Here is a 15,217-nt window from a genome sequence, read left to right as displayed (position 1 = left end):
GAACAGATTGTAGTTCAATCAGGCAGTAGTAACCAAGCAAATACAAAGAAATCATTTTACATACCTTTGCACTGATTTGTGTTTTTGTCAAGAATTGCCTTAGTTGATACAATTTTCCCATACCTAAAAGAAAGAACAAATCCAAATATTAATTTTGCCTCATTATATTGAAAGGTCTTCACAAGTTCTTCATTGTCATTGCTGTTATATGTTTCATTTATTGCACTTGTCTTGACCACTTCTTTATGTCAACATCCAAAAAATGTCTACATTATCCAGTTTTTCATTGTTAACCATAGCATTAAGACTGCCTTTGTAGCTGACCGTGTACAGTGCAGTGTTGCTGGCTGGAAATATCTTGCATTTGGCCCAGTATGAGTGAAATGTCTGATTACCATCCAATCAAAATTCATCAGAACATTATTTGGCATGTTGGAAAGTGCAGTTAATTCCATTCCTTCTATGGTTAAAATGCAAGAATGGTCAATGTGTGATCAGTTTGGGGCCATGATACATGTTCAGTAATACCAAGATAAAGTGGACCAACAATTAGCTCCTGTCATTTTTCAGGCACAACAGCCTGCTACATGGCAGTTAGGAGATGATTGACTGGTTCTTGCAATATCTTCTCTCCACATTATCACTCTCCAAGGCTTACTACATGTCCCCCTATATGTGGGAAATACTGGGAAATTACCACAATGAATTACGGATGGTAAAACTCCTAATTGATTTCAGAATTTTAAACCATTATTTGCAAATTTGCTTTATACAACTCACTGGATCAAATAAATTATTTTCTTGCATACTGGGTGATATGTCTCACATACAGTACTGCATCTTATTTTTATGGGTTGGTATATTTAATGTTAAGCATACCCCCCCCCCCCAAACATGGAAGAATCCAAATTGTTGGCACATTGGGGCTGTAATTGTGTTGCAGTGGGCACAATAAATACCTACTGTAACTCGGGTTAAATTTGCTGACAGTCCAATGAAATTAGAATGGTTTGGGGGTATGTGTATGTGACACGTGTGCACAGGAATTTTCAATATCCCAATTAACCTTGAGAAAAAGAGTCTGGGTCTCATTGGGAAAGATTCATAAGGCCTATATTATTACACATTATCTATATAAGTAAGTAGTATTGTTTCTAGCAATCCCAACCTAGTCCCGACTTGTACGGGGCCCCAATTTAGAAGGAAGTGCAGGCCACCGGCAGGAGTTTAAATAAGATCCACTCTCTGACCTAGTCCTGGAAGGCAGATAGACACCAAGCTATCAAAATAGCCTCAATGCAGTTTCGGCTGACAAAAACCTCTGGTTATAACGATTAATGACCAATGGTCAATATTGCGGGATCCAATTAGAGGCGGTTCTTATTGGCCGAAATTGTACCCGCGATCGTGTGATAACACATGGGAATGGGGATAAATTATCTAGGCTCTGACAGGACACTCATCGCGGATTATGCGGCATCCGAAGAATAATCCCTGGTAAAGGCCGGCATCGGGGGAAGAGCGCACCGCAACATGGCTAATTGGATAACCCCCAGTGGCACAATTACAGTATCTGCGGTCATTGACCGTGGGTAATTGGATAACCCTTTAATGCTCTTGTCTATAACCAGGTCAGACCTTGCACAGGTTATTGGTGGCTATTTACAATAACTGAAAGTGTATTTTAAATTAATATACAGGATATTTGCCCATTTTGCTACAGTATATTTGCATAGGTTTTATGTTGAACATTTATTTTTATAAAATTTTCCCTCTAAGCAAGATTTTACTTTGGTAGAATGTACTTGGTATTAGTTGTTGGTTCATGTGTATCAATCTTGATATTGCATGTTATGTTTTGATGTGGAAATATTGTATATTATAAATAATATGACTTTCTAACATAAAGTTAATGTCAATAGGATATATTGAAACATTTATATGGGCAGACATCCAAACAGTATGCATGGTAATTAGCTTTCAGTGCACAGTCCCAGTCAATGAACACATAAACGGTACTTGTATTTAAGTAATCTTAGATGACGTTGATGAAAAATAAAACATCATATAAAATTACATTTATATATTTATTCAATTAATAGTATTTTTATATGTACATTTATTTATGTGTGTAGCTATTTGTTGACATTTCCTTGCTATATTCTTGGCACACTTTCAAGCAATCCGAGGTTTTTCCAAGTTTTTTATAATTTTTTTTTATATAAAGCAGAGTATGCTTACATTACCAAATGTTCTATTTACTTTCGATGTTATCTTTATATTTCAGCTGGTACTCCAATGGGACAACCTGAAAATTGTAAAAGATTTAAAATCTTGGAACTGAATTCACATTTGGGGGCATATTTATCACAATCCACATTCCAGAGCTTTGTAAATCCGGCAGCACAGCAGCCACCACAGCAACCTAAGGAGTCTGTATTTGTGGACGAAAATGGAGGAACCGCAGCAGAGATCAGAGATATCTGCTGAGATCCCACCATAGTACATCTGGGGCATCCTTAATATGTGCTGGTACCCCCTAAAATCGGATGTTATGGGAGAATATTCCGCAAATATTTAATGATAAATATACCCCTTTATGGTTGAATTTTAACATAAATAACTGTGGGCTTAATTTAGCTTCAGTTGCAAAATTGCAAATTCGCAAATTGACCCAATTATCAGATAACTGTGCATGCACCGCATTGTGTGTGCACAAAGGCCAAAATGCATTCACAATGCGATCGCAGGCCCACCAAAGTGCGATCATATAGTGATTACCAGGAAGTTGTAGTTTGTGGGAGGTTACATGGCATTTGTGGGGAGTGGTTGGGAAAACGCAGATGTGTTATGGGCGTTTTCATGGCATGCCTCTGATGTCAGCTGTGATTACTGCATTTAAAAACATGGCGTGGCTGCAACTGCTTTCACGTATTATTCCGGCATGTGCATGAGTCGGAAATGTCAATGTTACTTGATTTCTGCATATGCATTGTAATTATGTGAATGCCTACGCATATTTGCGAGTGCATCGGTGTGCGTCTTTTACCTTTCTAGGCGGCTCTTTACATGCATTTTTTAGCAGAAGCTGTTCTGAGAAAATCGCAAAATCGCTAAAAGTTCTGTGGTGTATTTTCTATACTGCATTGCTGTTATTAATCTGGAACATTATCATGCATGCAATAGCAGTATTTACTACATATATTTATCTCTGAAGGGGCACAGACCATGCACTAATGGTTAGCTAAGACTCTAAGCATGGGTCTCTACCACTGCATTTCCCTGGTGAACCCTTCATGCCCCACTCTGACACTAGTACTGTACATACAAAATAAAGGTCTAACAAACAAAATACAGAGCAAAAGACGCAATGTAATAATATAGTGAAATTAAGCATAACACGAAATAAACAAAATACAAAACAGTCATAAGCCCAGTACAGTACATACAAGAAACGTAATACAGTAGAACAAAATACAAGAGAGTGCAGACAAGAAGGGAATATGAGAGAGGCGCTACTCATGAGACCGTACATATATAGTAAAAAAAATCGAAGTGCTGTTATTTTATTTATATTTTTTTAAATATACTTTTAAAGATATACTGTACAGTTACTTGTCAAACATTTATATGCACTTGATATAAATGTATACCTTTATTGGGGTACTGATATACACTAGGGGGTACTTGGGAAATATTTACAGTCATAAGACATATATAAGGTACGCAGTACTTGCCAAAATATTAAAATATTTTTTACGGACTCTTGGCCTTATTTAAGTTTAATTGCAAACCAAAAAGTTAGCAGTTGGGCAAAACCATGTTGCACTGCAGGTGGGGCAGATGGTACATGTGCAGAGATATTTAGATTTGGGTGTGGTGTATTGAAACTGAAATCTAAATAGTAGTATAAAAATAAAGCAGCCAGTATTTACTCTGCACAGAAACAATATAACCCACCCAAATCTAGCTCTCTCTGCACATGTTTCATCTTCCCCACCTGCAATGCCACATGGTTTTGCCCAGTTGTTAACTTTTTTGGTTTGCTAACAAACCTCAACAATCCCCTCTGTGCTGAACCCAGTGCATCTAAACAGAATACAGTCCCTTTCACCATTAATCCCTCTTGATTCCATGACAGCTGGAAGGTACAGTATACCCTTCTGAAAGGTGTCCCTGCAATGCTGGTATATAGGGGAATTGAAGGAATGATTTTAGGGGTGGGAAAAAGAGCAGGGGGAGGCACAGCAATGGTCATGCACACAGTGGTGCATCCACACTGTTCCTATGGCAGAAATGGAAATCATGGATGGTATGAAATAGGAAATTCACAAATCCAAGTGAGGCACCAGCTTAAGCATGTTTTCCTGTGATAACAACTGGGACTGCCTTGAGAAAACCGCAACACCTGGGAACACAAAGCAAATACTGTACAACAAAATGCATATCTCATTCTTTGCAGTCGGGAATTTTAATGATATATCATTCTTCAGTTGGCATTGTACCTGATAAACTACTGAAAGAAGCCTAAAATGTCTTTCCCCAGTCCAGCTCCTACAGATGCCAGACACGTAGTTTTGTATGTGCCGTGAAAACAAAATAATCCTATTTCATTTCCTTCTAACTTCTTAGTGATTGCTTTTTGTGAGTATCCTTGTACAAGGCCTGCAGAGGAAGTTCATTTATGTGGAAAAGGAACATGATATACAATACATTGTCAAACAACAAACCCCACAATACTGCTTATTAAACCCGCAGCATATAGTATAGTAAATAGACAATTCCTTGCTTTAGTGATAATTTGTGATAAATGAGGGAAAACTAGATGAAAATTCCAGTGGTTCTGGGTCAGAGGGTTTACATTTAAAAGCCACAATCCCTAAAACAGAAATTCAAACTATACTTAACATAACTAATTTTACCTAAAAGTGTTGAAAGGTACAACATTTTATTGAAATCATAGCAACCAATCAGAAATGACCTTTCATCTGTCTAATACAAATGTCTGATAGCAAAAGTCTGATTTGGTTTGTATTGCTGTAGTGCACCTTTGAGAAATATAAGCCACACTGTGTAGTAAAAGTAAGAATATAGTAGGTACAGTCATTTATTCTGGAGGAGGAGGTGGTGGAGGGAGGGGGCAGATAATGGAGCATTTCTCTGGGGGCTGCTACAGTACTACTGGTACCATTTCACCAACCATGAAAGGACAAGAGAGGCTTCAGGCTGCAGGAGCATGACTTTATAAAGGGAATGGAGGGGTTAGATTAGTTATCAACATTGAATAATAGATTGACAAAAGATCCTTTATCGATGACCTAATTAATATGCCTGAATAATAATGAGTTTATCATACCTCATGCCTGTGCTGGTAAGAACGGACACCTAGGGGTATATTCAATTGAAGAAGGATCCGTTCCGACATTCATTTGTCGGAACGGATCCGACCTGGGCTATTCAACGCATTCTCAATTCGACTTTAAAAAAAGTCGAATTGAGATGCGGTAGCTTAGACTGGGGGAGAGCCGCGGGCAGATGGGGGAGAGCAGCGCTACAGCAGTGGCTATATAGCCGATGCTGTAGCGCTGCTCTCCCCCGTCTGCCCACGGCTCTCCCCCGTCTCCCCCCACCCCGTCTCTTTGCCTCTCCCCATCCCTCCTCTCCCCGTCCCCACATCACAGCCGCCGCTCACGGCAGCGTCCACCTGGCACCAGCAAGCGAGGTCTCGCTTGCTTGAGCCGGGTGGACCCTGCTGTGAGTGGCTGCTGTGATACATCCTCCGGCACTGCTCTTCCCGTCTTGCTGCCCGCGGCTCTCCTCGTCTCTTCTCCCGCATCTGCCTTCGAATTTTTTTAAAGTCGAATTGAGATGGTCGAAAAGGGGGCCAAAACCTGGCCCTATTTTCGACACAAGCACATGGATCGGCAGCTATTCCGCCGATCCACGTGCTTTTTGACAAGTCGAATTCCTCAACTTGTCGAATAATTTGGGGTTAGATTGAATAGGTCGGAACCCCTTCCAACCTAAAAAAGATGAAAACTGCCTTCTTTTCGACAGACAGCAGCTTTCAACTTCAATTGAATATATCCCCTAATGTACAACGGGAAGAAACATGTGCCAGATAGATTCAATTAGCTGTGATTAATTACAATGGACTAATTGATCCCACATGGCTATTCAATTAGACCCACAATCAGACTGCAAGCTGCAGTAAATGTGGAGTTACTGGAGATTTTGAACAGAAATCCGTATCTAATTGATTAACCCCAGGTGTTAAAACCCGAGGCTGCAGAGCCACCCTTTTCCCATTGTGGTACATGACCACGGCTAATTGAATACAGTCCATGGTTAGACTAAAATTCTTTATCAGAGGATACAGTTACAGAAATTGGTTGCTTTTAAAAGGAATTTGTATCTCCTGCTATGATTGTTAAGCATTAGTGGAGTGATTAAGGAAATTAATCTGATTGCCGCTCATGAGGTTTTTAAAATATTTATGAGAACAAGTTGTGGTTTTACTTAGCTTTAATCTGGATCAACACCAGAATTTAGAAAGGTTGTACTTAATGAGCTTGGTCTTTTATATGCTGACTAAGGGGGGGTATCCAATTACCTGAGAAGAAACATCGGGCACAAGAACTGACTTTTTTAAAACATTTTACCAATGTTTCCCCGATAGTGCTTTACAGGCTATCCAATTTGGTCACCTGTAAAAAAATAAATTTTCTCACGAAACACACAGGTTCAGTGAAACCTGCGTATTTTTGATAGAAAACGCCCCATTTTCAGATGAAAACAGGGCTGTTTCCGTAGATTTTGTTTTGTCAGCCTGAGGCAGATAGTGGGTGACTGGGGAGGAAGGGGTGACTGGGAGATAGTAGGTGGCGCGGTCCGAGGCTGATACAGTGGAAACCTGGCCGAGTGCTTTCCCTCCCCATCTCCCCGCTCACCTCACCCCACCCAGCGGTCCAGACTCTCTGTGGGCAATGTGGCACGGGTGCGTGCCTTATGCTGTCAGTCTGTCACATCTCCGGAGTCGGGAAGCAGCAGCGGGCAGAGAAGGGACTCCATGTGCAGGTCACCCTGTGGTATCCCCCATCCTGCACATATACATTAAAGGACACTCCTCTGTCTACTGCTGCTGCCGGGTAGACTGTACAGTGCCCCCGGGTCACTTCATCTCCCTCTCATCACCAGAAGGTTTTCTCACCATCTCATGGCCCCAACCTTGGCTAAAGAGTCGGGTCACTCTCGGAGCGCCAGCAGTCTGACTTTGAATGAGGGGCTTTGCCATTCTAGTCACCCCGCACAGGAGAGCAGTAGCTGGGAGAGCAGAAGCGGCGGCCGCCGCCATTATCGCACCTCACCCCGGAGTGCTCTGATTAGTCGCAGGTGCTGGCCGGGAGCGGTGAGAGTGTTCCATGCAGCGGTTACATACTGAAGGCTACGTGCATTATGTAACCTCACTCCTCTCACATGCTTCCAGCTAGAAGTCCAGGTATTGCAGCAGTGGCACCCTCCACAGTGTGGCGCTCTATGCAGCTGAGTTTTAGGAATATGCGTCGGGCCCTGGCTACATAACAGGTCTACATATAAAAACATTTAATATCACAGAGTCACAATTCCAGTGAATAAAGTCAACAACTTTGAGTGGGGTATCCAGTTAGCCATGGTCAATTACCACAGCTAATTGTCTTACAGGGGGATATCCCATTAGCCCCGATAAGCTGGAGAGAACCGTGGTTTACTGGAGATTTTGAGAGGGCTAGTGAAGCCTTCCACTGAGCCGCCATGTGTATCAAGATTTCGCCTGTGGCAGTTTTTGATGCGCCGGTGCCACAGGAAGGGGGAGTCACAACGCACTGCAAGGGTGATCCTCGGGCGATAACTGGCAGGCTGCTGTAGCAGGAAAATATTTTTTCCTGCCTACAGCATCAGCAAAGCAGATGTTGTAGGCCTATTTTGATGGAGAACCTGGAGCTGCAGCTCCATCAAATACATTGCTAATCCAGCAATGCTCCAGTCATCCAAGTGACAACAGATCCTCCCCATGGCCTTGTGCCCCCATTCCCCGGTGTCCATATGTCCCCACTGTAGTATTGTTGCTCACTGTGTCTAGAGATATCCATTATAGCACTAAGCCACCCAGAGTCCATATGTCTCCAATCTAATATTACCCCAACACCAGTAGCAATAAATATCTCTGTGTCAATAAATCCCTCCCCCTGTGGCGGGGGGGGGGGGGTGTTTGTACAGCATCCGGGGACACAAACTCAGCAGTGAAGTCGACAGATCAGAGGTCACTATATAGCTGTCAGCTGGTCGGCAGAAGAGATTTCCTCTGAAAAATGCAGACCGAAAGATGATTGTGGTCGCACGGCTGGTGACCGTGTCAGTTCAGTGGGTAACAGTTTTTGCTGTTAATAGAAGAAAAGGCTGTAAGACCATGAAACTAGAATGCGGTGCCAGCAGCATTAGCCTTACCCAGCAGCGGTCCACAGCAGCAGCAGAGGTGGCAGAGTTATGAGTAACAGCGGTGCGCGGTAGCAGCATAGGTGGCAGAGGGAGGCGGTGTTAGCTCTATCTTCACTCACAGCCATCAGACTAATGGTGAAGTCACAGTAGCCTCTATCTGTCAGTAGTAACGACTGCGGCGCGCGGGTGCAGTACGAGAGCATCGTGACCACCTGGTTGCTCAGCCCTCCTTCTAAATCGAGGATGGTGGAGGATGAGTGCTAGTAGTAGGGTGAAGGAGCTAGGAGACACCCAAAGGTGAGCAGAGACCCTGGGGGCCACAATTGTGGGGCCTGGTCATACGAGCACAAGTAAAACAACAGGCTGAAGAAGAAAGGTAGATGAGACAGAAACGACAAGTGTGAGGGGGGTAGAGAATAGAAATGTAAATTTGCAATGAAACCATTAGGGACGCAGAGGGACAGAGAGACTGTTTTCAAAAGTAATAAGTAAGGAGAAATTTACCAAATTTAAAGGGTCACACAAAACGATCTTCTTAACATCACATGTTGTAGGGTTTAATTATGCTCACACTTCATACTGATCCCTGGCTTGCACTGCAATTCCGCGTTCCTGTAAGTCTCATTAGACCGCATCTCTAGCCGAGTACAGCATTTCTGAATGTTTGCCCTTGATTTACTACACTTACTTCCTGCCTAGCCAGCCGAGACTATAAGATACAGGGGCCCATTTATCATTGCGTCTATTTCTCTGAAAATACCCGTTTTCGGGGGTACGCTGCAAATATTAGTTAACGCCTACTGTAAATGTATGAATTATCCCTTCATTCCCACCAGCAGCCCCCATTGGTTTCTATTAGTGATGAGCGGGTTCGGTTCCTCGGGATCCGAACCCCCCCGAACTTCACCCATTTTACACGGTTCCGAGGCAGCCTCGGATCTTCCCGCCTTGCTCGGTTAACCCGAGCGCGCCCGAACATCATCATCCCGCTGTCGGATTCTCGCGAGATTCGTATTCTATATAATTAGCCGCGCGTTGCCGCCATTTTCACTCGTGCTTTGGAGATGATAGCGAGAGGACGTGGCTGCGTTCTCTCAGTTTCTGTGATCAGTGTGCTGCAAATATCTGTGCTCAGTGTGCTGCAAATATCTGTGCTCAGTGTGCTTGCAAATATCTGTGCCCAGTGTGCTGAAAATATCTACGTTCTCTGCGTGAAAAACGCTTCATATCTGTGCTGCATTGTAGTATATAGTAGGAGGATAGTGCAGAATTTTGCTGTGACCACCAGTATATATATATATATAGCAGTACAGTAGTCCATTGCTCTACCTCTGTGTCGTCAAGTATACTATCCATCCATACCTGTGCTGCATTTTAGTTGTGCGCAGTATATAGTAGGAGGACAGTGCAGAATTTTGCTGACCAGCAGTATATATATAGCAGTACAGTACAGTAGTCCACTGCTCTACCTCTGTGTCATCAAGTATACTATGCATCCATACCTGTGCTGCATTTTAGTTGTGCGCAGTATACTATATAGGAGGACAGTGCAGAATTTTGCTGACCACCAGTATATATATAGCAGTATGGTAAAGTAGTCCACTGCTCTACCTCTGTGTCGTCAAGAATACTATGCATCCATACCTGTGCTGCATTTTAGTTGTGCTTAGTATATAGTGGGAGGACAGTGCAGAATTTTGCTGACCACCAGTATATATATAGCAGTACGGTACAGTAGTCCACTGCTCTACCTCTGTGTCATCAAGTATACTATGCATCCATACCTGTGCTGCATTTTAGTTGTGCGCAGTATACTATATAGTAGGAGGACAGTGCAGAATTTTGTTGACCACCAGTATATATTTAGCAGTACGGTACAGTAGTCCTCTGCTCTACCTCTGTATCGTCAAGTATACTATACATCCATACCTTTGCTGCATTTTAGTTGTGCGCAGTATATAGTAGGAGGACAGTGCAGAATTTTGCTGACCACCAGTATATATATAGCAGAACTGTACAGTAGTCCACTGCTCTACCTCTGTGTCGTCAAGTATACTATGCATCCATACCTTTGCTGCATTTTAGTTGTGCGCAGTATACTATATATTAGGAGGACAGTGCAGAATTTTGCTGACCACCACTATATATATAGCAGTACGGTACAGTAGTCCACTGCTCTACCTCTGTGTCATCAAGTATACTATGCATCCATACCTGTACTGCATTTTAGTTGTGTGCAGTATATAGTAGGAGAACAATGCAGAATTTTGCTGACCACCAGTATATATATAGCAGTACGGTACAGTCGTCCACTGCTCTACCTCTGTGTGGTCAAATATACTATGCATCCATACCTGTGCAGCATTTTAGTTGTTCGCAGTATACTATACAGTGGGAGGACGGTGCAGAATTTTGCTGACTACCAGTATATATATAGCAGTACGGTATAGTGGTCCACTGCTCTACCTGTGTCGTCAAGTATACTTTGCATCCATACCTGTGCTGCATTTTAGTTGTGCGCAGTATATAGCAGGAGGACAGTGCAGAATTTTGCTGACCACCAGTATATATATAGCAGTACGGTACAGTAGTCCACTGCTCTACCGCTGTGTCATCAAGTATACTATGCATCCATACCTGTGCAGCATTTTAGTTGTGCGCAGTATACTATATCGTAGGAGGACAGTGCAGAATTTTGCTGACCACCAGTATATATATAGCAGTACGGTACAGTAGTCCACTGCTCTACCTCTGTGTCGTCAAGTATACTATGCATCCATACCTGTGCTGCATTTTAGTTGTGCGCAGTATACTATATAGGAGGACAGTGCAGAATTTTGCTGACCACCAGTATATATATAGCAGCACGATACAGTAGTCCACTGCTCTACCTCTGTGTCGTCAAGTATACTATGCATCCATACCTGTGCTGCATTTTAGTTGTGCGTAGTATATAGTAGGAGGACAGTGCAGAATTTTGCTGACCACCAGTATATATATAGCAGTACGGTACAGTAGTCCACTGCTCTACCTCTGTGTCGTCAAGTATACTATGCATCCATACCTGTGCTGCATTTTAGTTGCGCGCAGTATATAGTAGGAGGACAGTGCAGAATTTTGCTGACCACCAGTATATATATAGCAGTACGGTACAGTAGACAACTGCTATACCTCTGTGTCGTCAAGTATACTATGCATCCATACCTGTGCTGCATTTTAGTTGTGCATAGTATATAGTAGGAGGACAGTGCAGAATTTTGCTGACCACCAGTATATATATAGCAGTACGGTACAGTAGTTCACTGCTCTACCTCTGTGTCGTCAAGTATACTATGCATCCATACTTGTGCTGCATTTTAGTTGCGCGCAGTATATAGTAGGAGGACAGTGCAGAACTTTGCTGACCACCAGTATATATATAGCAGTACGGTACAGTAGTCCACTGCTATACCTCTGTGTCGTCAAGTATACTATGCATCCATACCTTTGCTGCATTTTAGTTGTGCGCAGTATATAGTAGGAGGACAGTGCAGAATTTTGCTGACCACCAGTATATATATAGCAGTACGGTACAGTAGTCCACTGCTCTACCTCTGTGTCGTCAAGTATACTATGAATCCATACGTTTGCTGCATTTTAGTTTTGCGCAGTATACTATATAGTAGGAGGACATTGCAGAATTTTGCTGACCACCAGTATATATATAGCAGTACGGTACAGTAGTCCACTGCTCTACCTCTGTGTCGTCAAGTATACTATGCATCCATACCTGTGCTGCATTTTAGTTGTTCGCAGTATACTATATAATGGGAGGACAGTGCAGAATTTTGCTGACCACCAGTATATATACAGCAGTATGGTAAAGTAGTCCACTGCTCTACCTCTGTGTCGTCAAGAATACTATGCATCCATACCTGTGCTGCATTTTAGTTGTGCTTAGTATATAGTGGGAGGACAGTGCAGGATTTTGCTGACCACCAGTATATATATAGCAGTACGGTACAGTAGTCCACTGCTCTACCTCTGTGTCATCAAGTATACTATGCACCCATACCTGTGCTGCATTTTAGTTGTGCGCAGTATACTATATAGTAGGAGGACAGTGCAGAATTTTGCTGACCACCAGTATATATTTAGCAGTACGGTACAGTAGTCCACTGCTCTACCTCTGTATCGTCAAGTATACTATGCATCCATACCTTTGCTGCATTTTAGTTGTGCGCAGTATATAGTAGGAGGACAGTGCAGAATTTTGCTGACCACCAGTATATATATAGCAGTACTGTACAGTAGTCCACTGCTCTACCTCTGTGTCGTCAAGTATACTATGCATCCATACCTTTGATGCATTTTAGTTGTGCGCAGTATACTATATAGTAGGAGGACAGTGCAGAATTTTGCTGACCACCACTATATATATAGCAGTACGGTACAGTAGTCCACTGCTCTACCTCTGTGTCATCAAGTATACTATGCATCCATACCTGTACTGCATTTTAGTTGTGTGCAGTATATAGTAGGAGAACAATGCAGAATTTTGCTGACCACCATTATATATATATAGCAGTACGGTACAGTCGTCCACTGCTCTACCTCTGTGTGGTCAAATATACTATGCATCCATACCTGTGCAGCATTTTAGTTGTTCGCAGTATACTATACAGTGGGAGGACGGTGCAGAATTTTGCTGACTACCAGTATATATATAGCAGTACGGTATAGTGGTCCACTGCTCTACCTGTGTCGTCAAGTATACTATGCATCCATACCTGTGCTGCATTTTAGTTGTGCGCAGTATATAGTAGGAGGACAGTGCAGAATTTTGCTGACCACCAGTATATATATAGCAGTACGGTACAGTAGTCCACTGCTCTACCTCTGTGTCATCAAGTATACTATGCATCCATACCTGTGCAGCATTTTAGTTGTGCGCAGTATACTATATCGTAGGAGGACAGTGCAGAATTTTGCTGACCACCAGTATATATATAGCAGTACGGTACAGTAGTCCACTGCTCTGTGTCGTCAAGTATACTATGCATCCATACCTGTGCTGCATTTTAGCTGTGCGCAGTATACTATATAGGAGGACAGTGCAGAATTTTGCTGACCACCAGTATATATATAGCAGCACGATACAGTAGTCCACTGCTCTACCTCTGTGTCGTCAAGTATACTATGCATCCATACCTGTGCTGCATTTTAGTTGTGCGTAGTATATAGTAGGAGGACAGTGCAGAATTTTGCTGACCACCAGTATATATATAGCAGTACGGTACAGTAGTCCACTGCTCTACCTCTGTGTCGTCAAGTATACTATGCATCCATACCTGTGCTGCATTTTAGTTGCGCGCAGTATATAGTAGGAGGACAGTGCAGAATTTTGCTGACCACCAGTATATATATAGCAGTACGGTACAGTAGTCCACTGCTATACCTCTGTGTCGTCAAGTATACTATGCATCCATACCTGTGCTGCATTTTAGTTGTGCATAGTATATAGTAGGAGGACAGTGCAGAATTTTGCTGACCACCAGTATATATATAGCAGTACGGTACAGTAGTCCACTGCTCTACCTCTGTGTCGTCAAGTATACTATGCATCCATACCTGTGCTGCATTTTAATTGCGCGCAGTATATAGTAGGAGGACAGTGCAGAATTTTGCTGACCACCAGTATATATATAGCAGTACGGTACAGTAGTCCACTGCTCTACCTCTGTGTCGTCAAGTATACTATGCATCCATACCTGTGCTGCATTTTAGTTGCGCGCAGTATATAGTAGGAGGACAGTGCAGAATTTTGCTGACCACCAGTATATATATAGCAGTACGGTACAGTAGTCCACTGCTATACCTCTGTGTCGTCAAGTATACTATGCATCCATACCTGTGCTGCATTTTAGTTGTGCATAGTATATAGTAGGAGGACAGTGCAGAATTTTGCTGACCACCAGTATATATATAGCAGTACGGTACAGTAGTCCACTGCTCTACCTCTGTGTCGTCAAGTATACTATGCATCCATACCTGTGCTGCATTTTAATTGCGCGCAGTATATAGTAGGAGGACAGTGCAGAATTTTGCTGACCACCAGTATATATATAGCAGTACGGTACAGTAGTCCACTGCTATACCTCTATGTCGTCAAGTATACTATGCATCCATACCTTTGCTGCATTTTAGTTGTGCGCAGTATATAGTAGGAGGACAGTGCAGAATTTTGCTGACCACCAGTATATATATAGCAGTACGGTACAGTAGTCCACTGCTCTACCTCTGTGTCGTCAAGTATACTATGCATCCATACGTTTGCTGCATTTTAGTTTTGCGCAGTATACTATATAGTAGGAGGACATTGCAGAATTTTGCTGACCACCAGTATATATATAGCAGTACGGTACAGTAGTCCACTGCTCTACCTCTGTGTCATCAAGTATACTATGCATCCATACCTGTGCTGCATTTTAGTTGTGTGCAGTATATAGTAGAAGGACAATGCAGAATTTTGCTGACCACCAGTAAATATATAGCAGTACGGTACAGTAGTCCACTGCTCTACCTCTGTGTCGTCAAGTATACTATGCATCCATACCTGTGCTGCATTTTAGTTGTTCGCAGTATACTATATAATGGGAGAACAGTGCAGAATTTTGCTGACCACCAGTATATATATAGCAGTACGGTACAGTAGTCCACTGCTCTACCTCTGTGTCATCAAGTATACTATGCATCCATACCT

At 42.6% G+C, this 15,217-nt stretch overlaps 1 protein-coding gene across 3 annotated transcripts in view; it reads right to left on the bottom strand.

Annotated features, from left to right (window-relative positions):
* Positions 1 to 15,217, bottom strand: part of RBMS3 (RNA binding motif single stranded interacting protein 3) — a 932,710-nt gene that overhangs the window by 546,675 nt on the left and 370,818 nt on the right. For all 3 annotated transcript variants that reach the window (XM_063922277.1, XM_063922278.1, XM_063922276.1), the window contains exon 3: positions 65 to 123. In XM_063922277.1, coding sequence (XP_063778347.1) covers positions 65 to 123 — 59 coding nt within the window. The remainder of the gene's footprint in view (positions 1 to 64; positions 124 to 15,217) is intronic.

Source organism: Pseudophryne corroboree, chromosome 5, assembly GCF_028390025.1.
Source record: "Pseudophryne corroboree isolate aPseCor3 chromosome 5, aPseCor3.hap2, whole genome shotgun sequence".
NCBI classification, from domain to species: Eukaryota; Metazoa; Chordata; class Amphibia; order Anura; family Myobatrachidae; genus Pseudophryne; species Pseudophryne corroboree.
This window is presented reverse-complemented; position numbering and strand designations above follow the sequence as displayed.